The 25778-nt window shown below is 39.0% G+C and overlaps 2 protein-coding genes across 7 annotated transcripts; one reads left to right on the forward strand and one right to left on the reverse strand.

The window, feature by feature from the left end:
• The first annotated feature begins 139 nt into the window (after positions 1-139).
• Positions 140-24755, forward strand: LOC121650373 (RCC1 and BTB domain-containing protein 1-like). 5 transcript variants are annotated; one of them, XM_042001853.1, is made up of 13 exons: positions 152-281; positions 1337-1350; positions 1787-2038; positions 3036-3186; positions 3262-3428; positions 4969-5127; positions 5219-5326; positions 5415-5557; positions 5646-5836; positions 7170-7296; positions 7393-7544; positions 7625-7755; positions 8907-10155. In XM_042001853.1, exons 3-13 carry the CDS (start codon positions 1913-1915, stop codon positions 9045-9047), a joined length of 1596 nt encoding a protein of 531 aa, XP_041857787.1. In that variant the 5' UTR covers positions 152-281; positions 1337-1350; positions 1787-1912; the 3' UTR covers positions 9048-10155. The 5 variants fall into 5 exon arrangements, 4 of the variants coding, with proteins under 4 accessions (XP_041857786.1, XP_041857788.1, XP_041857789.1 ...); XR_006012255.1 differs by lacking the exons at positions 1337-1350; positions 8907-10155 and adding an exon at positions 24745-24755 and having other exon boundaries at positions 140-281; positions 7625-8664; XM_042001852.1 differs by lacking the exon at positions 1337-1350 and having other exon boundaries at positions 140-281.
• Positions 10650-25226, reverse strand: phf11 (PHD finger protein 11). 2 transcript variants are annotated; one of them, XM_042001851.1, is made up of 18 exons: positions 25014-25226; positions 23780-23884; positions 23558-23691; positions 23419-23447; positions 23260-23327; positions 23056-23126; positions 22896-22951; positions 22745-22815; positions 22631-22653; positions 21616-21689; positions 21453-21523; positions 21319-21341; positions 21110-21144; positions 20970-21034; positions 19942-20080; positions 13077-13499; positions 12921-12992; positions 10650-11253 (listed from the first exon to the last, which is right to left on the reverse strand). In XM_042001851.1, the coding sequence occupies exons 1-18, from the start codon at positions 25122-25124 to the stop codon at positions 11177-11179; spliced, it is 1647 nt and encodes a 548-aa protein (XP_041857785.1). In that variant the 5' UTR covers positions 25125-25226; the 3' UTR covers positions 10650-11176. The 2 variants fall into 2 exon arrangements, with proteins under 2 accessions (XP_041857785.1, XP_041857784.1); XM_042001850.1 differs by having other exon boundaries at positions 23260-23333.
• Positions 25227-25778: the final 552 nt, after the last annotated feature.

The following is a 25778-nucleotide window of genomic DNA, read 5'->3' on the forward strand; positions in this document are numbered from 1 at the left end:
ATAAAATGTTACTTACTGAGAATATCCTTGTAGGAAACTGGTCGAAACTCTCAGAGCCCCTGCTCTCAGACTAATCGATCGCTCTGTGGCGTCTGCAAGCGATTGTTTTGGTCTATTGGTCACGTGACTTTCTCTCGCTCTCTCCCCACTTCCGCAAATAAACATTACAACTGAGTTCCGCAGCTTCCGCGCTGAAAGTGAAAACCTTCAGCCGTCAAATAGATATAGTGACACCGCTTACCGGAATCGTTAACCACTTCAGAAACCGAGCTATTAAACTGGTAAGTCTAATGGGAAAGTCTATAGTTTTCTAAATGTATCCAGTTTAAGCAAGCAGTTAGCACAGATTAGGAGTTGCCAAACGGATCAGTCTAGTACCAGCTTTGCTCACTGTTTTGCTGAGTTGTGTAACCTGAGCAGTTTGCTGAATAATGCCTTTGTAACAATAGCAAACATTAACGAGCATGCTTTTATGTTACAGTAACAGCGAGGGTTTTGTGTCTGCGCATCAGTGAGGTTAGCAGTGTTAACCGTTCGCGTCAGCAACCCCTTTGACCTCGTTGTTTTTAGTTGTTCTACTTAAATTCAGTTTCTTAGAAAACCTTAATCCTCCGAACTCCGTGAGCTGTCTAGCGAATCATTTTAAGGTAGTTCAAACCTAAACAGTGCGCTGAATATAGCCACATTAAAAATGGTCAACACATACGGGAGGCAATCAAGAAGTCATTATCAAGGAAGAGAAACAGAAGGAAAAGATAAAAGCATGCCAAAAAGGTATAAGAACTGGATTGGAAATAAGTGAAAACAGGGCTTATGTAGTGACGAATCCCCCTCAAAACTCAGAAAAAAGGCATTACTATCACAGTTGATAGTTGTCCACGTTAATAGACAATATTCTCCAAATATTGCGTAGCCTTTGCAGACTGAATGGGGAAATTAAACGAACAGTTTCAAATGTGCTTTATTTATTTTAAAGGTTACATTTTACATGCTGAGTTGGAATGCACAATATAAATTAGAATAAAATTACTTCTTTGATTTTTTTTGCGTTGACATTCTGTTGTGTTATGGTAGCCTCACTCCAGTCTGCATCTTTATGTCCATCCATACCACAAATAACGCAGTTTAGTCCATAAACCTCTGTAGTTGCAACACATTTTAAATAAGTTATTTCTTAAAGCATTTGTACAACAGCCTTGCTTATACTTCTTTTCCCATGCTTAAACAATCTTTAACCAAGAGCTCTAAACACTCCACTATTATTAAAAAAAGAAAACTGTCTTAAAAAATGTTTTCTTTTTCTTGGCCCCTTCACACGTAAATCCCCCAACTGCAGCTGATTATTGTTGGGTAAGAAAACCTCTAAATGTCTCGCAAGTAAGTTTGGATCTGAGACAAGTTCATGTTGTGCAATATAAGATTTCAAGTAGAAGACTGTTTTCTCCCTTAAAAATCAGACTCCAAGATTAATATGTGGCAACCCTAATATGAAAGCTCATGATCCAGCCTATTTCTAATCTCATCATGTGTTGGTTCAGCTTTTAATTCTCATTCGCTGCTGTGGGGTATGTGTGTGACACCAGAGTGTTGTTTAACTGTTCAACAAGTCTGAAAACTGAGTGTTTTAACTTTTCTGCAAACTGCTTTTCAAACTTATAGACAGCTTGAAAATATGAACTTTTTTTCTTATCCCAGCTTATATTTTTGTAAGATAATTAGATTATAAATGTTTTTTTTTTTTTTATAATGTTTTTTAATGGTGTATTCTCTCATGTACTCCCAATAGTTACGGCAGCACTGGCGGCATTGCCGACCAAGACCCTTCCCCAGTCCCTGTCCCCTGTCTTGCCTTCACTTTGAGGTTTGTCCCTTCAACCTGCCATCCTCGCCGCAGACTTGCAGGGAGAAAACCATGGTGGATGTAACCAAGTGGCCCATTTTCAGCCTGATGGGGCCCGAGGAACTCTCCTCGATACGGAAGGCTTGTGTGTTTGGCTCGTCTGCTAACGAGGCCATTTACATCACCAGTGATGATGAGGTGAGGGGTCAGAGGAAACACAGGGTTGTGTATTAATAATGCAAGAAAGGATGTAAGATTTGTCTTGAGAAGTTAAGTAACGCTAAACTCCTGGTTGAGGGACCTGTTGTGTTTGAAGGCAAAAGCTGTTTAACTTGATAGTGATGTCCATAAGTGTTTTCACCAAATTCTGCAGCTGTTAATATTTTTGAGAAGACACTTTTAAGTAAAATTATGTCACTATTTCAGTATCAAGTGCCCAAAACACTTAATTAGTACAATCATTAAATGGTTCAGAGACAAATATAAAAATTTTGTTGCAAATATGTTTTTCTTTGGTTGTTTTGGTATCCTGCTGTGCAGGAGAAGCCTTTTGTCAAGTAGTATTTAAGGCAAATGTCAAGCCATTTTCTGCTTGGAGGTCTGCTTCATTGTTAGCAGCAGCTAGATGATTAGAAGTACTCTGAAATATTATTGGTCAAGCTTACAGGTGCTAACAGGCTAAATCTGGTTAAAATGAGAAAGTAAGCCACAGTTTGAGGAGAAGCCTGCTGTTTTACATCATTTATTCCAGCCGTTATAAACACTGATTAGCCAAAACATTGAAACTAACTCCATAATCTTGTTGAGGTCACGTATGTGTCAGGGTGTGGACATGAAATCTTTGTGGGTTGCTTGGTCTAGTACATCTTTTAGAGCAGAGGTCTGTTTTTAAAGTAAAATAAACAGACAGGGTTTTTAACTCCAGTTGTTTTAACCATGCTAACATGTCAAAATAAACCCATTTACACTGCTGCTCCTGTTACGTCCTTGTGCCAGTGGTGTTATTATAATCTGAGTTGTGTGTGAAAGGTCGGAGGTGTGTCATCAGACCTCTTATCTGGCTGACCTGCTGCTACTCATGTTTATGTGTCCGGAAAGTGACCTGTTATCTTACCCTGCTTACTGGTGCCGTCTCTGTTGAGCCTTTGTTATTACTGATCCACATTTCATGTCCTCTGCTTTGTCCCTCACTCAGGTGTATGTGTTTGGGCTGAACTGCAGTAGCTGCCTGGGGACAGGGGACAGCCAGAGCACAATTGTACCTAAGAAGCTGGACTTCTTGAGTGGTAGAAGGGTGGTGAGCCTGAGCTATGGTAGTGGACCCCACATCCTGATGGCCACAGAAGGTAGCTTTATAAAACATGTAATCACCCTCTTCTTAGTTTAAAGGTTGGAGAATGACTAATCTTTTTGTGTTTCAGATGGAGAGCTATTTGCTTGGGGCCATAATGGTTACAGCCAACTTGGAAATGGGACAACCAATCAAGGAGTGGCTCCAGTGATCGTGTCAGCCAACTTGCTCAATAAGAAGGTCACAGAGGTGGCTTGTGGCTCTCACCACTCCATGGCTTTGACGGACTCAGGAGAAGTAAGTGTCCAGGGATTTAAAAAAAAAAAGATGAAGAGAGAAAGATAACTTTGATTTAACTATGCATAGAGCAGAATGGAAATCTTTTAAAATCCTTCGTATAGTCCAGCTCACTTAGCTTTGGCTAGAGCAGGGCAGGCAAGATTGGTTCTAGAGAGCTGCAGTCCTGCAGGTTTTAGATATTTCCCTGATCTAACACACCTGAGTCAAATGGATCCAACAGTTTATCAAGTTCTGCTCTGTGATTTCATTCATTTGAATCGTGGGTTGTGTTAAAACAGGGAAACATCTAAAACTTGCAGGACTGCAGCTGTCGAGGCCTAATGTTGCCTAGGCATGCAAACTCCAACAGAACCCCAAGTTCAGTTACAGTTGATCCAGTCTGATCTGAAAAAAACTGAAAACTAAGCTCAGCAATAAGGAATCTATTGTTCTTCTACAGCAATATTGCATTCTGACAAACGTAACCCAAACTTTTAGTTCAACAATTTAAAAACTGTCCGTCAGACCTCTATTATTTTTACCTATTATACTCTGTTATGAATTGCATCAAAACAGACAGCTGCAAAGACAACTGTTATGTTTTGTGTCTAAGCTTCAACCTGACAACGCAGCATGGCTGCTTTAAATTTATTCTGCATTGCTGTGGAGACCAGCACCACCTAAGAGCTTGCTGTGGTTATAACCCTGCAAGCATTTGCTTCACTGAAAGGAAATCATGCTTCCACTTCACTCTGAGGCCTCCAGTCTGGTGCTTTAAATCCCATCGGCACCCAGATAGCAAGATGCATTGAGGAGCTTAGTAGTGTGGAGGTCTGTACTTATATAGCGCTTTTATCCAAACGTCACATTCACCCATTCACACACACATTCACACACTGATGGTGGAAGCTGCCATGCAAGGCGCTCAACCACGACCCATCAGGAGCAATTAGGGGCTCGGTGTCTTGCTCAGGGACACCTCGACATGAGCTTGACCGGGCCAGGATCAAACTGGCAACCCTTGGGCTGCAGGACAACCACTGTACCCACTGAGCCATGCTGCCGTTAAATGACAGAAAAGCAGAAATAAAATGAAGGAAGGAAGTACTCCTCAATCAGTGCTACCTGCTGGTCTGTTATGTTTTTAGGGTAAAATATCCCCAGGTTTTTTGTTTAGTTACTGATCTCTGCTCTACAAATGGAAGAGACCAGAAACTAAGACCTACCAAAAAACACAGCTTTATAAACGCAACACTTTCAGTACAGCTGATCCACTGTCATCATAGCTGGAACAAAATAAAAACCATTTTCACTGGTGCCTATTTGCATAGACATGACAGCTGGAAACTTTTTTTACATCTCAGCACTAAAGACTGGTATGTTTTGCACAAGAATGAATGTTTGAAGCTAAAATGGGAGTTGAAGATACAAGTGAGAATGTGTAATATTTCCTTAGACTTCGTTTAAAAAAACTGTTTATTAATCAATCACAATGATCTTTGTTTTGTTTTCCTTTCATTTGAACATATTACATCATTCCACATGTTTTGTTTTCCAGGTGTATGCATGGGGGTATAATAACTGTGGTCAGGTGGGTTCAGGCTCCACAGCGAACCAGCCCACGCCACGCAGAGTGTCCAGCTGCCTGCAGAACAAGGTGGTGGTCAGTATCGTCTGCGGTCAGACCTCATCTCTGGCAGTAGTGGACAACGGAGAGGTGGTTGTTTCTAAATGAAGCCAGAACTATACAAACATCGTTCTGTTGCTCAGACTGCTTCAGCAGTCATCTTCTCTTCATGTCTTTGCAGGTATACGGTTGGGGTTACAACGGTAATGGACAACTTGGTCTTGGAAATAATGGGAACCAGCTCACTCCTTGTCGACTTGTTGCTCTGCAAGGTTTATGTGTACAACAGGTGATGATGAACCTCAGCATTTTTTTAAATGAATAGTTCAGTTAAACGTGAGACAAAAATGTATAAAAACATTTTTTTTCCTCCCCAGATTGTCTCTGGCTATGCCCACTCCCTTGCACTAACAGATGAAGGGGTTCTTTATGCTTGGGGTGCCAACACGTACGGACAGCTGGGCACGGGCAACAAAAGCAACCAGCTGAGCCCAGTTCAGATTATGACTGAGAAGGAGAGGTGATGGAGTCTATCATCGCAGACATGATGATTACTCCTGTCACTCCGCCAACATCACCTGACTCCTCTTTTTCTGCTTCTTTAACAGAATTGTAGAGATTGCTGCGTGTCACTCCACACACACATCAGCTGCTAAGACCCAGAGTGGTCAGGTGTACATGTGGGGCCAATGCAGGGGCCAGTCCATAGTGTTGCCTCACCTCACACACTTTTCCTGCACAGACGATGTCTTTGCATGTTTTGCCACGCCCTCAGTTATGTGGCGACTTCTTTCCATGGGTAAGAGAAGAAATTAAATGGTGGTACCCAGAGAGTTTTCAGCTTTACATTTACTCTGTCAAAAATCAGTGTGCATACATAAAACTTGGCTGGTGATCCATAATGCTGAAATCTATGCAAATAATTTGTAAATGGTGCAGTTTGAAAGTATTTTGAAAGGAATGTGTGGTAATTTAACTCCTTAAAAGACCAACGTTTTGCTGTGTATACGTGGCTGCACAAGAATTTTGATTGATGCTTCACAGAAACTACAGGACCTACCAGACTATTTCCACAGGCTACAATAGCTAATAAGAATCCATGTGGCAAATAATTTTCTGCCATGTATACATGTGAATGAGCTTGTTGAGGACTGATGAATCAAATGGCATATTAAATTCTTCTAACAAAGACATGCAGTTTGCATGTGTAACTTTAAATGTTATGCAAGGATAGTCCCACGTAAGCAACATGGCTATGTTTTGGCTCAATTTTCATCAGAATCAGAAGGGGTTAAAACTGATGCCTAATCCACAGCAGCTCATTGGCAGTATGTGTGTTTTCCCCTCTTATTTAAGTAGACTTCTACTTGTCCTCGCTTAGTAGTCAGTCACAACTGTTAAAACAAGTCTGATACCACAATAGTGCAAAGGAGCACCAGAGACACGGCACTCCTTATTTAATTCACACCTTTTGTTGTCCTGACTTCTGAAACAAGTAAAGAGGGCTTTATCATCATGGGTACATCTGCCTCAGCTGTTGCAACACTGACCATACTAGAAATGAAAACTGGTTACATTAAAATGTGACCTGAATTATCAAGTTAATTTATGTTTTTTTTTGTTGTTTTGTGTGAAAAATGCTTCAGTGGTAAACTAACATTTAGAGAACAATGTTCCCTAAATTCCTTAGATGTGCAAAACAGGTTATAAAAAGCATTTGTTATTATTTAAATTTAAAACAGGTTTAAACTGTTTAAGGATATAAATGAACTTTTCTGGGCCAACCTGCTCTCATTATTAACTAAATTTAAATGAAAGCTTATAGAAAGCTTTTGGTTCCAAGTTGGTTTAAAAATGTACACATTGCTTAGATTTGAGCTCCTTGTTTTCATTGAGCAGTTCCCAGCTGTCTTCATGATGGAGACCACCTATTCTTCTGTCTAGTAATATGTTAGTAATGTGTGCCTCATCTTTAACTGTGTTTAGGTAGGTGGCACTTGTCAAAGAAGCTCCATATATGTCCAGGATGCTAAGCTTCCCAGCTGAACATTACATAAGTCACAGCTTCAGTCTTTGTGATACCACAGTTTGATGTTTGTGGATATTTACGTGTGGCGTTTGTGTCCCACCAGAGTATGATGACTTCTTGACTGTAGCTCAGTCTCTGAAGAAGGAGTTTGACAACCCAGAGACAGCCGACCTCAAATTCTGTGTTGAAGGAAAATACATCTATGTCCACAAAGCAGTTCTCAAAATTAGGTCAGGATTTCACCTCCCAGATGTTGAACTCACCCTATTAAGTAGAAGTCATTTTGTCTACATAGTTTTTATAGCAGCTGTGTCTTCGCTGTGCAGGTGTGAACACTTCAGGTCGATGTTCCAGTCTCACTGGAATGAGGACATCAAGGAGGTGATTGAAATAGATCAGTTCTCCTATCCAGTCTACCGCTCCTTCCTTGAGTTTCTCTACACAGACAACGTGGAGTTGCCTCCTGAAGATGCTATTGGTCAGACACACACACTTAATATTTTAATTTCTGCTGAAACCTGAATCATAATGAAGTTTCTGTGCCCTGTGTATTTTCAGGCCTGCTGGATCTGGCCACATCATATTGCGAGAACCGACTGAAACGTCTGTGTCAACACATCATCAAGAGGGGAATCACTGTGGAAAACGCCTTCTCCCTGTTGTCTGCTGCTGTGCGCTACGATGCTGAGGTAATTTTTCACCATAAGTCTGTCAGCTGTCAAGGATTTGTACTGTTTGCATATAACACACAGCAGTAGGAAGCTTTACCAAACACAAGGTTCTTGTTAGCCTTTAATCCTCTGATGAGTGGACAAGATCAGAAATCCCCCAAGTAGAGAAAAGCCAAAGAATATTCTTCATTTGTATCTGCTGAGGCTTTAACTCTCTGTGTTAGACTCCAGATTAATTTATAGTCTGTTTACAGGTCTTAAGACCACAGTGGCAGCTTAGTTTTTAGTTCCTGGGACTAAACATAGCGGTCGTTTTGGCTTGCATGTAAACTTTGAGAAAGACCTTCCACAGAAACAGTTTTAAGAGGAAAAAACTACAGAAGACTTCACTGGACTGGTCGACACTAGCGTTAATTCATCACTTAGTAATTATAAAGCTTCACTGAGCTTGTTATTTTGCCAAGAACTAAGGTTTCTCACTGAAACATGGAAAAGTTTAGACCTAATAAACACTGCAAACAGGAAACAGCTTGTTGGACCCTGCAGAGGTAGAATAATGCATCTATTAGTATCTCAAAAAATGGCTCCTAATCATGTGATATCTTGTTTGTTAAATCTCTACAAAACGTTGTTTTTATTAAATACTGTGTGTGTGTTTGACTGTTTCTAAAGAAAAATGCTCCAGGCAACCAGCACTGCTACCAGGAAGTTACTGGACCCAGCAGGCTGGTGAATATTGTTTATCCCAGGACAAAGCCATCTAGCTGTTTCTAGGGAGGGGGGGGAGGGGGATTTAACCGCAGCTTCTGCACCCTCCTCTGCACAACCAACCCCTGATCTGACCCTTCAGGTTCATACATGTAACTTACATACAAGCTTAATAAACTAGACGTAAATCTCAACAACTTTAAAATCATGTATTTGGGGGTGTCCAAAGTCAGATATGACAAGTCATCATGTAAATCAGATAAATAAAATCAGACTGTTTAGTTTTTTGATAAAAGGATGAAGTGTGAATGTGTTCTTGAGGAAATGTGACTTTAAATTAGTTTTTTTGTGACTTGGTGCTGGATATACTACCACCCCCCAACATTCAAAGCCATTTATATTTCAAAACTATGGACCAAAACCAGGAACACTAATTTTTGCTTCTCTTTTTTGCCATCTAGGACCTGGAAGAGTTCTGCTTTAAGTTTTGTGTAAACCACCTGACTGAGGTGACCCAGACTGCTGCTTTCTGGCAGATTGATGGCAATCTGCTCAAAGATTTCATATGTCGAGCCAGTCGCTGTGGAGCCTTCAAAAACTGACCTCGACCAGAGTTGATGATGGGAACAGATGCAGGGGATGCTGCAGGACCCCCAGGGGGGGATTTCTCCGGGTATGTCATTGTCTCAAGTCAAGTGCATATACGTTCACAGATGTTTGAAATGTGGAAAACTGTTGATCATTACCATCACTGTCAAGTTTGTATACATAATGAAGTTACAAGCTGACAGGCAACATGACATGGGGCAGTTCCAGGAACTGTTTCTCACAGTGCCTTAACTGTAAATTTACACATATTGTGTAAAGTAGGAGATCAAATGTATTGAGAAGCTCTGTTGCTTAATGAAGTTTTAGAATTTTACCATTTAAGGATTCTTGCCAGTTACTGGATTTCCCTTTTTCTGTTTTTTTTATTCTTAAGTGACCAAGTTACTTCCAACATTGCACTTGTGTTTGGTTTTCGGGTTGAGTCTATTTGCACTTAAAGGTATGATGATGAAACAACAATCTGACTGAATACTGACATATCATAAATGCTGCAGCATCCAAAGCCTCATTAAGTCTATTTAGGTCAACCTCAAGTCAGGGATTATTATTCCTCAGTGGCTTCCACAGCTTATCTTCAGTCTGTTGGTAAAATGACACAAACATGGGGACTTGGGTTACAAATGTGGATCAGAACAGTCTACTTCAGTCTTAAATTGTGCATTTCTTAGGCCAGATTGCATTACTGTGGGCAGCTACAGCTCCACAATGTAAAAAGCTTCTTTTTTTTTTCTTTCTGAGTCTATTTTTTCATGTACAAAAGTTTGGTTTGATGGTAATGGACAGTTAAACTGGTTTTTAATGCCTCTATTCATGTGTTGGCAGTAAACCAGACAAGTTTAAGGCTTGTGGTCTTTTGCTTTGTTTAGTTCTGATTTTTTTTTTTCCTCCATCCGGTTGAAATATCTGATGTTTACTGAGAATATTTACAGTATTATCATTTGTAAAGTTGTTTGCTATCTGCACTACTGCTGTGAGTATTCTGAAGAATATATTTACTAGTTTATACGAAGGATGTTGTAAATGAGAAATTGTGTCTTCTGATACTGAGTATTATGAAGTGCCAGTTAAATTTTATGATGTGAATGCAAATAAAGACTTTGATCTGGTTGTTTTCTGTAAGAGTGTTCAAGTGTATTACATCCTTGTTAAGTCAAAGACAGTTCAACAGGGTCTTTATTTCTATCCAGCATTTTTTTTCTTCCTTTTGTGCTTAAAAGTCTGTAAAAAGTTATTTACCTATTTTCTTAATATAATTTTTTTCATTGGTATGTCTTGATGTAAAATTTCCATTGACAGTTTAGTGTTATCACAGTGTCTCTAAATATGCTTTCCACAGTTGCCCACCAGCCTGCACTTGTCAAATTCGGGGATTAAACTAAAGAAGGGATTCGATGTAATCTGTTAGTTTTTTAGCAACTGTTTTTACTGGCATTATATGAATAAAATGACATTAAATTGGTTATAAATTGATTATAATAAATTTGATTAGGTGACTGGATGGTTTTTTTACAATAGATCTTAATAAAGATTTAGTTATTGACAACTTGAAAACCCTTAGAAAAAGTTCAAGAATAGAAAAAGAAAATAAATAAGCCTTACGTAAGAATTTATTCTTAAAAAACACACAAATAAAATGTATTCCTGATCATAAATGGAACTAGAAAAATTCTGTATCTTCAAAAAAGTAAAATTCCTCAAACACTTCAACACATTTTTTTTCTTTAAGCTCTGAGAACTTGTAAGATGTTCACAAACACAGAACAGCTTTTAACCCGCCAGGGTGGTCGGATGTTTTAGCTTCTCTAACAATAAATGATCTTATTTTAAAATAAATCTAACTTTTTTTACAACTTGAAAATACAAACTGTTCAGCTCATAAAGTTCAATATAGTAGATTTTTAGTAAAATTCTTTTTTGCCTGTTAATGTTTTTGTCAGCCCTAACAGAAGAGATTCATAATTTGGAATCCTCAACACTACTGACATTTAAAAAAACAAACAACAAACCTTTTAAATATAAAAGTACGTCTTAAAAATGAGAACTATGAAAACAGTAACTTTCAGTAAAGATGAAAAAAGGAAAATCTATGAAACTGGAACCGTTGCACCAGCTGATGATGGATTCATTTCTTCAGTGCTGAGACCATTTCCTTCATAGCTTCTGCTGCTTTTTGCAGTTCCATTTGTTTCCTTTGTAATTCTGTAACCACAGTAAGTTCAACGTTAGAATACAATAACTCTAATCCTCGCAGAGCAAATAAAGCAAGACTTTAAAAGTCCAGCAGAGTTCACATTAAAACACGGTAGTAAAAATCTGCTCTTCCATCAGGTAGCTTAGTTCCAAGTGAAAATATTATTTGTTGTTGAGTGGTGGCAGCTATTATTGTCAACGGGATCTTTCACCAGAACTGACATTTAAACTTTGTCACCCAACTCAGCAAAGTCCTCATAGTCATCCATATGTTGTTTTGTACTTTGTACTCAATTAATTTGTCTCTCTTGTAAAATAAAGGGTAAAATAATAAAATAAGCGTAAGCTGTCTGAGACTATTTTGGTTGTTTGAACATTTTTGATTTTGCCTTCATATACTGAATAAGAAGAAAATATTTACCATATCCCTTTTACACCTAAATAATCTGAAATATTAACCAATTTTATCAACAAAGTACACAAAAATAATCTAAATTCAAACAAAAAAAACTCTTTTAATAAAACTCACAAACACGATTTTTTTCTGTTTAATAAATGACAAAAATTATGTTTTTATCAAACAGAATGCAACACCCCTCCATCCCATTTTATGCTCCGATAAATATTTTTCTGGAATCACATTCAAACCATCATATCTTTGATGGTCCATCAGTATCAAACACAAACTGTGAGTTTTGGATCTGAATTCAACTGACCTCATGTTTTTTGTTACGGTGCTGTGAGAGTGTTGTGTGATCTGATCCTTGAAGGCTAATACCGCTGCCCTCTCACACATGCAGAGTATAGAGACTGAGACCATTATGTATACACACTAATTTATTAGAAAAATATCTAGTTATTTAAAAGTCATGTTAAAGTTGACCCGCTAGTTATTGAGTAGAGAAACTAGTACCTACAATCCTGATGAGAAGGATGCTCCTACTGAACACAGTCCAGATATTTGGATCAATAGATGTTAGCTTCAGTCTGAGATTCAACGCGCTGTCTGTCCTTTTTAATTTTTATGCTAGTGACAAGAACTCTTATTCGCTGAGTCTCACAATTTACGGATGGCAGAGACATTATCCTTGGACCTGTGACCACACCGACATCATTTTCACAGAGCCATAACAGAAAAATATTTCCGATCTGAAACACTCTCCTAGTTTTTCTTTAACGTTAATAAACCATGGAAAACTGTAGATATGATGGTTTAAATTTGATAATACAAAAATATTTATTCATAATTTATAGAATACCTTAATTTGCAAATTAGTTGATATAGTAAAATTCTTCAGCATACCACTAGAGGGAGCTGTATGTTGCATGTGTACCACAGTGTGAGAAGGACAGCATTAGACTAGATGCTTCAATTTTATCAACATTAACTTATCAATTAACATTTGGAAATTGACATTTGCACATCCATGGTTTGCCTTCCATCCCACCATTTATATACAGATGGTATCACTAAGAAAAGGCACTTTCTATGGTTTAAAAAAATTAAGAGTAAACCAAGAGTAACACTAAGAGGGTCAGTGCATTTTACATTTCAGGGTAAACCTGGACTTCCACTGGTATAAATCTTTCTTTCTCGATCTTAGCTGAGAGCTAAAGTTGCCATTAAATGCTAATCTGTCATTGGGAGATTGTTAGAGCAATGCGCTTTACTTCACCTTCTTGCTGTTTGGCCACAAACTCTGCAAGTTTGCCAGAAGCTGCCATCACCGATAAAGCACGATCATAATCTGTGGAAAGAAGATAGTTTTATTAAACAGGACAGCGTAGAGACGTCAACACAGTCTTGTGAGGATCTTGTTTCCATCTCTCACCCTCTTTGCTAGCCTGATCAGTCTGGATTCTGCTGAAGATATCATTCATTTTATTAATGAAATCAGTGAGGATGTCCTGTGTACAACCAGCTGTGTTGCAGCTCCTCCAGAAGTTAATGGAGTCGATGTTGGACTCTGGGTCTGAGGGATGGATTGAGGGAAAGTCTGAGGGAGGTGCTGGGGAAAGTGGGAGAGAAGGGGAGGGGAGAAGGGTAACGTAGTTGGGTTCAGGTGGAGCGGGGGAAGTGGCTGGAGCGGTGGTGCGTGGAGGTGAATCAGTAACATTGCCAAGTTTGGAGGGCTCTGAGGGAGGAGAGGACGGAGAGGGTGGAGACAGGGGTGCAGCACAGTTCTGCTGTGGGACAGAAGGCCAACAGGTGTTTTGCTCAGGACTGTGGGCAGGACTCTGCAAAAGACTCGACCCTAAGAACAGAGACAGATCCATGTTATATCTCAGCTTCTTAGATTCAAGATGTATGTATGTATGTATGTATGGATGGATGGATGGATAATTAAACATCGCTTTACAATGTTTAATTATTTAATTAAGAGCTTGTGTTTACTTTTATTTCATAAAATCAAAATAGTATATACTCTTAGCCCAACAGAAAGCCCAAACTTTACATACAACTACATGTAACTGTGCTAGTAATTTCTTACTGGCCAACCCTGGAGTATCTCTTTTTTTTTTTTTTTTTTTTTAACTTGTCCTGTCCAGCATCATAGCAAGTAAAATGATAATCTGGTTGCTTCCTGCTTTGCTGCCGTGCGGACGCTTCCTGCTCTGCTCTCCTTTCTGCTTGCATTTTTCTTCTTTTTTTTCTTCTTTTTTCTTATCTTTACCGGCAAGAAATTTAGGAACAAGGACTCCTGGTCACTTATAAATCACTGGAACGAATATATTTTTTGATAAATTTAGTTGATTGCCATCGGAGAACTAGTGGAATGATGTCTCCTAACCCTGCAGTATCAGTGAGCTGCACTGAGTGTGAGCAACTTTCTTTGAGGATAACACAGCTGGAGAAGAGGATTGAAACACTGCAAGACATTTGTGTGAATGAAGAATTTATTGACTCTGTAGTAGCTTCTGTACATGCTACTGAGTTGTCAAATGGATTGAGTCACATCTTCATACGCGAAGGCATGTCGAATGTGGAGCCTCCCGCTACAGACCTGGCTGATACACTTCCCTGGATGTGTTCAAATGACATTGGAATAGCTGAGGAAAATCCCAAACCGGACCATCAGACTGATCTCTCCTTCTGGAACACTATTGGTGCCAGACCAAAGTCATCAACCCCAGCAAGAACCTGGTCTGATGTTGTTCGTCGCAGAGGTAAATCCAGCAGGAAATTTAAAGCTCCAGCACTCACTCCACCATCTGAAGTCTCACTGCATAATAAATATGATGTGTTGAGTCATATTAAAATGAATGATGATGAATGTAATGCAAGGATTTATCAAAATTCAAGAAATAGCCCTAAAACTCAGCCCAGGGCTAACCAGACCAGGAGGAGAGGCCAAAATCCCACAAACAGGAGGACTAGAGAAGCTATCGGCACCTCCACACAAAAACAAATAGACACAATTCTGATTGGGGACTCTATAACACAGCATGTGAGGATGGCAAAGACGGAAAATTTAACACTTTTTGATACATCAGTCAGGGAACTGACAGAGATGTTGCCGACCATTCTGTCTTCACATCCAGATGGTATGAAGATTATTGTCCACACAGGGTCTTTTGATATTCTGAGGAGGAAAATTGGCTCTGAGATCCTTAAAAAAGACTTTTCTCTGCTGTTGGAGAGACTGTGTCAGTTGGGAGCACACCATGTTTACATTTCAGGACCCATTCCTACAGCGGGTAAAGGAATTGAACTTTTCAGTAGGCTTCTTGGCCTGAACACATGGTTATCAAACGCATGTATCACCCATGGGATAAAGTTCATTGATAACTTCAATATCTTTTGGAACTGTAAGGAGCGATTCAGACCTGATGGTGTGCATCCAAATCTAACTGGATGCAGATTACTTGGTGCACACTTGCGTCATGCTGTTGGGACGGCAAACCCAAACATGAGTGTACAGATAAGAGCGAAGGACACAGCAGAGAAGCGATCAACTGCCAGCTCTCCCCCCTCACCAGACCCTCTTCTCCACATCACCCAAGGTCTTAAAAGGATGTCTCTATCCAGGTCTGAACCCCAGCGACCACCATCTACCAAGAAATACAGGGCTCCCCCCCCTCCTCATCCTCCTATTAGATCATCTGTCCTGACCGAGCAGGGCATGGGAGGAGGTTCCCAGAGCAGCAGAATTCACAACAAAGATAACATGCCATGATGCGTTCAGGGTCCTTGCTGTAGTTTTGCTACTACTGACAGCTGTTCTGAGATCAAGCCTGGACCCAGTAGGATTTCTGTGTTAGTTAGTAAAATAAGGAATCGAACACGGTCAGCTTGTGGGGTGAATCGATCTAATCTGTTAACTGTACCTTGTATAACTCAGAATACAACAGAGACCAGTGTAAACTTCATAAAGCTAGCTGTACTAAATGTTAGATCTCTGTCCAACAAGTCACTGTTAGTTAATGACTTCATCATTTCTCACAGTTTAGATTTTCTTTTTCTGACAGAAACATGGTTAACAGAAGACACAAGTGCTACAGTTCTTAATGAAACAGCACCCCCTCATTTTAGTTTCATGAAAAAATGTCGAAAAGGGGAGGAAAGGGGGAGGAGAAGCTGCCTTATTTAAAGATTCATTCCAGTGTAAAGAAATGTCATTTGGTGATTTTACTTCTTTTGAATATCTTAGTTTTATTTTAAGGGGCATTCCTAAAATCCTATTTCTAATCATCTACAGACGTCCAGGACACTGTGTAAATTTTATTGATGAATTTTCTGAATTATTGTCGGTTATCTCTACTGATTTTAACCATTTCATCTTAACTGGGGATTTTAACATTCACATAGATAACATGACGGATGGTAATGTCAAGGAAATTTGTTCCATATTGGACATGTTTGGTTTGTGGCAACATGTTAAACAACCGACCCACATTCGAGGTCACATTCTGGACCTGGTTATTTCAAAGGGTGTTGATATTTCTTCTGTTGCGGTCACTGACTTGGCCTTGTCTGACCATTTTTGTATTTTGTTTGATTTACTGATCACTCAGAATGTTCAACCAACCTGCTTCTCCGTTAGGAAGAGGTACATTAATGAAAGAACAAGTGCTAAGTTTGTGGAGGCCATAGCTATGTTACCAACAACCAGTGCAGAGTCAGTTGATAGACTCCTGGATAATTTCAATCTGAAAATCTTGAATGTAATGGATGCTGTTGCACCGATAAGAATCAAGAGCAACTTGAGCAAACAGAAAACACCATGGAGAAACACCACTGTGGTTACCAGCCTAAAAAGAGAATGCAGAAAAACTGAGCGGAAATGGCGGAAAAATAAACTTCAAATTTACTATGAGCTGTACAAACAAAGCCTGCGTAACTATAACAATGAGTTGTGCAAGGCCAGAGAGCTGCATTTATCTGAAATGATTAACAGGAATGTCAACAATTCTCGCTCTCTGTTTGCTATGATTGAAAAACTTACAAATCCTCCTAAACAGATAAGCCCAGAGCTCCTTTCCACTGAGAAATGCAACCAATTTGCAAACTTTTTTAGCCAAAAAATTAAAACAATTAGGCAAAATATTAATTCCACACAGTCAAACAAGAAAATTAGTCTGTGTCTAAAACCCGGAAATAATTCTGATGTCATGTCACAATTTAAAATGGTGAATTTAAAAGTCCTACAAGAAACAGTTTGGCATTTGAAATCAACAACATGCACTCTGGACATGATACCATCCGACTTTTTAAAAACAGTTTTTACCTCAGTAGAAAGTGATCTCCTACTGATAGTTAACAGCTCGCTGGCATCAGGCATTTTTCCCAAGTCACTAAAGATAGCTGCTATTAAGCCACTCCTAAAGAAAAGGACTCTAGACGCCTCTATAATGAACAACTATAGACCTGTCTCTAACCTCTCTTTTATTTCCAAGATTATTGAAAAAGTTGTATTTCACCAGCTTCATGACTTTTTAAATGAAAGTGGAAATCTTGATAAATTTCAGTCCGGCTTCCGACCTCATCACAGCACTGAAACAGCTCTGGTCAAAGTGTTAAATGACATTAGGTTGAATACCGATTCTGGTCAAGTATCAGTCCTGGTTCTGTTGGATCTCAGTGCTGCGTTTGATACTGTAGATCACAGAATCCTGTTGCACAGGCTGGAAAACTGGGTTGGACTTTCTGGAGCGGTCCTTAACTGGTTCAGGTCCTATTTAGAAGGCCGGAGTTATTTTGTTACGATCGGCAGCTATGAATCCGAGCGAGTGGCCATGACTTGTGGAGTCCCCCAGGGGTCAGTCCTTGGACCTCTTCTGTTCAACTTGTATATGCTCCCTTTGGGTAAAATATTACAAAACTACAGCATTAGTTATCAAAGTTATGCAGATGATACACAACTTTATGTGTCTCTGTCACCAGATGACTGCAGTCCAATAGACTTAATGTGTCAGTGTCTGGAGCAAATAAACACCTGGATGAGGGAGAATTTCCTACAATTAAATGAAGACAAAACTGAGATTATTCTGTTTGGTAGCAAAGAGAAGAGGGTCAGCATTGGCAAACACCTGGAGACTCGGGCTCTTAAAATTACCAACCAAGTTCGTAACCTGGGAGTGGTGATAGACTCAGATCTGACTTTCAGCAGCCATATCAAAGCTGTCACTAAGACAGCTTTTTACCAGCTCAGAAACATCAACAGAATTAAAAGTTTAGTCTCCCAGAAAGACCAAGAGAAACTCATCCATGCATTCATCTCCAGTAGACTGGATTACTGTAATGGTCTTTTAACAGGACTTCCTAAAAAGAGCATTAAACATCTGCAGCTCATCCAGAACGCTGCTGCTAGAGTTTTAACCAGGACTAAGAGATCTGAACACATCACACCAGTTTTAAAATCTTTACACTGGCTTCCAGTCAGTCACAGAATAGATTTTAAAACCCTTCTGATCATTTACAAATCCCAGAATGGTTTAGGCCCAGAATACATCTGTGATATGTTCAGAGAATATAAACCTAGCAGAGCTCTTAGATCCAAAGACTCTGGTCAACTAGTCCAGGCCAGAGTCCAGACTAAACATGGAGAAGCAGCATTTTGCTGTTATGCTGCAAACAAATGGAACAAACTGCCAGTGGAGATTAAACTTTCCCCAAATGTAGACATTTTTAAATCCAGGTTAAAAACTTTTCTTTTCTCATGCGCCTATGCATGAAATCTGCACGGTAACTTTTTTTTTTTTTTTTTTTTTTTAACTTATCTTGCTTTTAATCATTTTAATGTAATTTATTATTTTATTGTGATTATGTGTTGATTATGTGTTGATGCCTTTTACTATTCTAAATATCTGTAATGTCTTTGTTTTATGTAAAGCACTTTGAATTGTCCTGTACATGAAATGTGCTATACAAATAAACTGCCTTGCCTTGCCTTGTATCGTGCTGAACAAATTTTCTCTGCCAAGGGGAGGCCTATGGGTAAGGCTCCTCTTGATAATGTGATTAACTTATTTATTTATTTATTTATTTATTATCTATGTAATCTTGCTGGACCTGACCGGAGGGGACAGAAAAAGATGGAAAATAGCAAAAAGAGCAAAAGGGAAAGAAGAAAGGAGACAAAAAGATCACAGACAGAAGGCAACGACCCTTCAATCCACACCATCACCAGACAACAACAAACTGTTACACCTGTACATGCTCACGCCAGAAAATTTCCTACATCTTTTACAAAAGCAGAAACACACACACAGAAAAAAAAAACTAGTCATTAAGGGTTTTTAAATAATAACCAAATCAAAAAGACATAACAGTGACCAGATACTAACTCACAGGAGAAATAAAGAAAAATTATTATCGCTTAGTATTAAAACCCACTGGACAACTCAGTGACTGTGTCAGCATGCAGAGCATGAGAAACAAGGAGTGATCAGTGATGAAGAGTGGCGAGTGAGATCATGCAAATGCGACCACGCCTCTACGGAGGCCAGAGGCAGACCCGGAGCACCAACCCAAGCCACCCCACCACGAAGATGACTCCAGCCCCACCTGAAGGGCGGCAGAGGAGAGCCCCAGCAAGAGCCCCCCACGGTCCCGGGGCACAGGTCCTCGTGGGCCAAGATCAGCAGCCGCCAGCCCCGCCAGGGACCAGCCGCCCAGGGCAGCCCAAGCGAAGGGCACAGGGCCCCAGTAGCCCAGAGGCGGCCGCCCCCAAAGGTAGAGGGCCCGCAACATGCCTAGGAGGACCAGGCCCCCCCAGACAGCCACCTGGCGTAGGCCGGCACACACCCCGATGTTCCAGCCGCACACCCCGGGAACCAGGGTGCTATCGGCCCCCTCCCCCCACTCCCCACCTACTCCAATCTGCACCCTATATAACCTCACACTCACACCCTCCCCCACGCCGCACCCACAAGCACTCACCACCACACAGTCAAGCCACACACAACCCACCCACCATGCCCCGTGGGGGACACCCCAGGGGGACCAGAGGACAGCGAGCCCCAAGCACCCCCCCTTGACCCAACACCCACAGAGCCAGCAGCCCACCAGCGCAGCCACCCCGGGACCCGGCCCCGGGGCAACCACCTCCCCCCGCCCACATGTACTCTTAATGTGTATCTCATTTTATAAAACTGTTTCAGGTCTCTGTTTCAGTGTGCAACAACAATCTTAAGTAAAACACCATTGCTGTGTTCCTGATACTCATGTCAATATGCCGAGAAGTGAGACCTTACCTCCATACTCTTTCTTGATTGTCTGCACCTGAACCGAAACTGTGTGGGGCTGTGGAGTTGATGCAGTCAGAGCTGAGGCTTCAGAAGGCACCTCAATGTGGTTCTTTACAGGAGGCAGCAAACTCTCTGACTCAGCATCCTGAGAGGAAGCAACACATCTCGCATCACAACACTGTTCTGCTGGTGATGCCATACATGGTGACAAGTGAACACATTCTTGTTATAGTGTCAGGGTTTTGTTGTGTCGAAAATGGGATAACAAAAAAGATTTAAAACCTTTACCAACTTTAATGTGACCTATAACTTGTACAATTCAATTAAAAAAACTAACTAATCTGTTAGTTAGTAAAAAATGGTAAAAAAAACTTTTTACCGGTAAAAAAAAGAATATACATATATATATATATCTGCTTAGTTTATGTTTTATACACTAAGCAGGTTGCATAAGTGTGTGCATCCATTAATACTAATAGCATTCACTCTTCTTGGGTAGTAAGTCTATCAATATTGCACATCTTCACTTTGCAATATTTGCTCACTTTTCTTTTCAAATTCTCTCCAAGTCTGTCTTCTGTCTTGCACCCCTCCCCTAGTGCAGACATGGAAAATACAAGAGATAGTTGTCGTGTTTTCTCAGCTTTTTGTTGAATGTCTTCCCCGATTTGCATGGTATATACAATACTGTGGAAGTTGTATTGAACCCTTCTACTGACTGAGTCCTTTCAATAATTAATCTCTTTGATACTTTCTAAGCTTGCTGTGAATCATGGCTTTTGCTTTGGCAGCAACTGAGTAAATACCAAGAAAATCTTACTAAAACAGCTGAACTCTATTTGGGATTAAACAGTTCAAAGGTGTGCACTCTAATGCAGCCAGCTCAGTCCATTTTTTATTTTCTATATTTTAATATAGAATTTTCATTTTAATAAAAGATTAGCTTGTTTTTTTTATGGAATTGCACAGGTTATAGATCACAAAAAGGTTTTTTAATGATTTATTGTTGTCTGGCGGTGTTTGTGAGAACTTACTGAGTCAATGATCGTATCGTCTTCATTACTGATTACGTCTGCATAATCACTGATTGGCTGATTTCCTGAAAGGACACAGGAAGTGCTTGGAAAAAATAAAATAAAAATGTAAAATTTTAGTCAGCGAGCACATGGCTTACCTGTGAGGGAATCAGTGGGTCTCTCAGGTTCTTGGCTGTGAAGAAAGAACAGAAAAAATTATCATTACGGAAATCTTCAAATTCAACAAACCTGTTGTGATATAAATGACAATAAAACCTTTATTAGGTGCTGATGTGTCACATAGAAAGCCAATAATAAGCACAAAAAAAATACACATCATGCTTTTCTTACAGAAAAATTCTCATACCGGAGTTGCTGAGGGACAGTTGGCTGTCAGGTGTAAAAAAACAGAGATATCAGATTATAAAACATCTTTAGCCTCTTACAATCACAATGTCACTCAAGAAAAAACAAAGAAATAAAATCAAAGCTTAGACCCACCTGGTGCTGTGGTAAAGAATTTACACTTTCATCCATATCCGACTCTATTGGGGGAATAAGACTGCTTACATCTGTCCAAAAAGAAGAATCACAAAGATCAGTTTGTAAATGAGAGAATTAAAACTATAAAAGTTATATCTTCTTTGCTTGTAACAGGGAGAACCTGAGTTTAAAGAATCCACGGATATGGTTCTTTTCCGTTTATATTTCCGCCTAATGACAGGCTCCTCTTCGCCCCTGTGACAAGAATTTCATGAGTTATACGTTGTGAATGTCCAACAGGTTTTGGAAAGTAAAAAGTGGGTTAGCTGCATGAAACAAAGGCAAGGATGAAATTACAAAGAAAAAAGTAAATAATTGGAAATCAAATATGTGCACACTAAATGTAATTCCATTCTTCTTCAAAAAAAAGTGGGGGCGTTAACTAAACGAAAAATGTAATTATAAGTACTAAACTATCAAGTATTAAAAACTTAAATAAAAAGAAGAAAAAAAAACTACAAAATCTAAATTGTTGAATTTCATTGTTTAAGCTTATGAGACCTTGATACAAGTAAAATAATTTAAAAGCGTGGGGTCAAGGGTGTTCAAAGTTGTATGGAACTGAGGAGATCAAATGGATTTCAGCATCTCAAAAGTTTCGGGACGATTTTATTACATTTTTGCTTCACCGGTTTACACGTGTTTTTAGTGGGCACCACTTAAACACTTGGAATATTTTAATACAGAGCAATGAGTGCAGAATGTGGTTTAACACATTTAAGGTAGAGTTTCTCAATCTTCTTGTTATTTATGTTTTTGCTTGATCCCCTCAGAGATTTCTCTGGAGTCTCTGATTCTTTATCCAGTTCTGGAGATGGTAAAAACCTCAAATTCATGTTAACCTGAGCTGCAAATCCTTTACCTTGACTTATGAAAAACTCTCTGAGATGCTCTTTAAATACCCAATCACATTTATTGATATGTTACAAATAATTTCAAACAGTTTTAAGATGTTCCAGCAAACGATTTTGTTTTGGAATCATAACTTCTTTTTACAACATATGTGTAATAAAAATAATTTAAACTGTTTTAAAAAAAAGCTGGAATAATAAGATTCAACACAACAAGCTAAAAACAGAATAGAAATGAAAAAAAAAAGTTAGCTGAGTCCAACCTGAACGGTATTTTGCACTTACTCGTCATGAAAGCTCAATCGTCTCTGAAAAGCAAAGGAAGAACAGATATAATCTCAACCAGTTTGATAAGACATAAGAGGCATTAAAATAGCTTTATGTTAACAGAAATAAAACCTTGGAAGAGCAGTGAGTCTCGCTGGATGAAGCGCTGCTGTACGAAGATGGTCCAGCTCTTGATGGCTCATCTGTCGATGAGAAAGCAGTTTAGTTTGTGAGACATGAAAGAAACTTCTTAAACAAGACTGAGGAACGTTACCAACATTACCGTTACTGTCGATTTGCCTCTTGTATGATGAAGGAGCATGTTTATCACAATATGACCTTAAAGACAAACAACTATTGTCATCAGAGTGGTGCTTGTGTGAGAAGAGGTAGAAAAACTAAGATGAAAGATTTAGACAGAAAGATGTATGTGAAATACTTACATAACAATGCTTTTAGACAAACTATCCAAGCTGATATTCCCTTCTGTCTTCTCACAGGTTAAACAAAAAGTCTTAAGGAAGAAAAGAAAGAATGAAAAAAAACATGGATTTTGTTATTTGTAAGGAATACTTTGTTGCAAACTCAGTTCAATCCCCCCCATATACAAATTATTTCAAAACAAAATTTGTTAGTGTCAATCAAACCTTCAGTGGTCCGGCTTCTTTGGGATTCTTGGAGGTTTGAGGCTTTCTGAGGCCGTTCACAGTTTCACCATTTTCTGGCCATGAAAAAGGCTAAATTCAGCACAACATACCTTGCACTTGTAAAAAGTGGAGAGCAAACATGCAGATGTGCTCACTTACTTTGTTCATAGTGGTGTAAGCAATATAGCCTGTTGCATATAGAACACAAAGAAAAAATGTTTTTATTCTCAATTGTTTTTTTTTTCTTTTTAGAATATTGGCTTATTCTTTATTTGTATAAAAAATATATCAAACTGACCCATATTTCCCATGCTGCTTATCCTCAAAAGGCTTATCCCCCCCATCTACTGCACAAGGGTAGTGGAAGGACTTTTTGCAGCGTTTAACCTCACAGCCAACAGTGGCGCCCTTTTTCTTGCAGTGATAACAAATCTAATGCAGACAAATAAGTAACAGAATGAAAGTCTGATTCCAGCACACAGTTAGACCTATTCAGGATCGGACAGCTTCAAGTCTTTACCAGTCTGCTTCCTCGTTTCACCTCCTCCAACACATCTGCCACAGAGAAACCAAACAGGTCGTCATATGCTGGCGAAGCCGTGGAATATATACCAGAGGAGTATAACTGGAAACACACAGGGGGCAAAGATAAGAACCTAATGGACTAAACTGTGGTCGTTCAAATATTTGCCATCACATTTCACTGTAAGAGATTGGAAAAAAAAACTACAATTTATTCCACTGAGAAGTTTCAAGATTGTGTTCCTCATTTTCAGTGCTGCAAATGTGGGACGGGGGCAATAAATTAAATCAAATCCAATTTTATTTAGAAAGGGCTTTTCATGCAAAAAGAAAAAATAAAGCTGAGCAGAAGATGTTCAATTTGTCAACAAACATAAGAGAATAAATATTGAACTGCATAAAAACAATTTTCCAGAAAGAAAGCAATCTGCATACTCTCCCCTCTAAATGGATTCATTTCATTCAAATATTAAGGCAGCGTGAATGCAGAACAGTACATTGGATCATTTTAGAGGAACATATGCTGCCTTCAAGATTATATATTTTGTAGGCATTTTCTTATAAAGACAAAGCCAAATCCTTCAGCTCACACTGAAAGGAAATGGCTTTGTATAAAAGACCTGTCCCCGGCAGAGAAATTTAGGGAATTTTTAACCTAAAAATGCAGGACGTTGTACTATTGCTTAAGATAAAATGAGGTTGTAAATATCACAAAAAGAACAGGGGTGTACCCTGCCTCTTGCCTGCTAAGCGGTATAGAAAATGAATTCTAGTGCAGGGTCACTTAAGTGTGGAAATGTTCACATTTGCTTTGTATCAAATACCATGTTAAAGGTGCAGCTGCAAGGACTTTGCTTCATGAAATTAATTTTAGCTTAATCATTACACCATGTTGGCAGTGTTACAAAGTCTAGTAATATGATCAGGTCTTAGTGCAAACTCATTTACTACATGCTACATGAGTGTACCTGTAATATTTTGCATCTTCGCCACAAACAAGTTTCTATTGAGCTTGACTTCTCCGGCTTGCATGTTAACAAGCTAACGCTTACCATCGCTAACCCAGCACAAGGTTAGCTAAACCTATGTTGTGAAATAACGTAGTGCGAAAATTTTAACTTTTGTCATACCTTGCTACTTTTCTCCGCGTTTTTTTTTTTATTTTGCTACTAGTTAGAAAACAATAAATAAATTAATAAAACAACGCCCCCAAACCTCATCATGTAGCCTACCAGACAATCCTGGTGAGCAGTTACTTGGTCTTTGGTTGATAAAGCTCCAGTTGTATTTGACTCTTCTGACCGCTGACACAGAACACAGGACGCTTTGCGACCGTTTCCCATTTCTACAGAAGAATAAATGCAATTAAATATATTCTGGTTTTAGGCTGGTTGCGCTGCTATTGCATCTGAACACACTAAACTTTAGCCAGTCGTTTCCGTGGCGGTTGCCAGCTTGATTAAAAAATCCCCCTTATGGACTTCCTCAAGCTTAGGAAGAGCAAGTTCTGTGTAATTCATAGGCTGTATATAACTTTATTATTACATACATTATTTATTATTACATTGTGTATAACACCAAACACATGGCAAGTTATTGAGATAAAAATTTTACTTTATCTTACGTTATTTTACGTATTATTACGGTTTCTTTCAATATATTATTGGATATGAAAGAATTACTATTGCATGATTCTAGGTAAATGTCTACAATTTGTTGTAAAACATCAGTGTAGCATAGACATTTAAAATATTTCATAAATTCCACCCAAAAGTTAAATATCTTTAACTTTCTGTGAATACATATATCGTTTGGTCATTTTGAATCCTAAAATGAAATTTGTTGTACACCCAGTTTAATATAAAAAAAATACCAAGAATCACAGAAAAGTTACTTTCAAGTTATTCACTTTGTTCGTTCCCATTTTACAAAGCCTGTCTTATAAGATTTTTTAAGACTATTCTTTAAGAAATTAGGTCACTGAAGATGCCACATTT

The sequence above is a fragment of the Melanotaenia boesemani genome, chromosome 12, assembly GCF_017639745.1.
Source record: "Melanotaenia boesemani isolate fMelBoe1 chromosome 12, fMelBoe1.pri, whole genome shotgun sequence".
Classification (NCBI taxonomy): Eukaryota; Metazoa; Chordata; class Actinopteri; order Atheriniformes; family Melanotaeniidae; genus Melanotaenia; species Melanotaenia boesemani.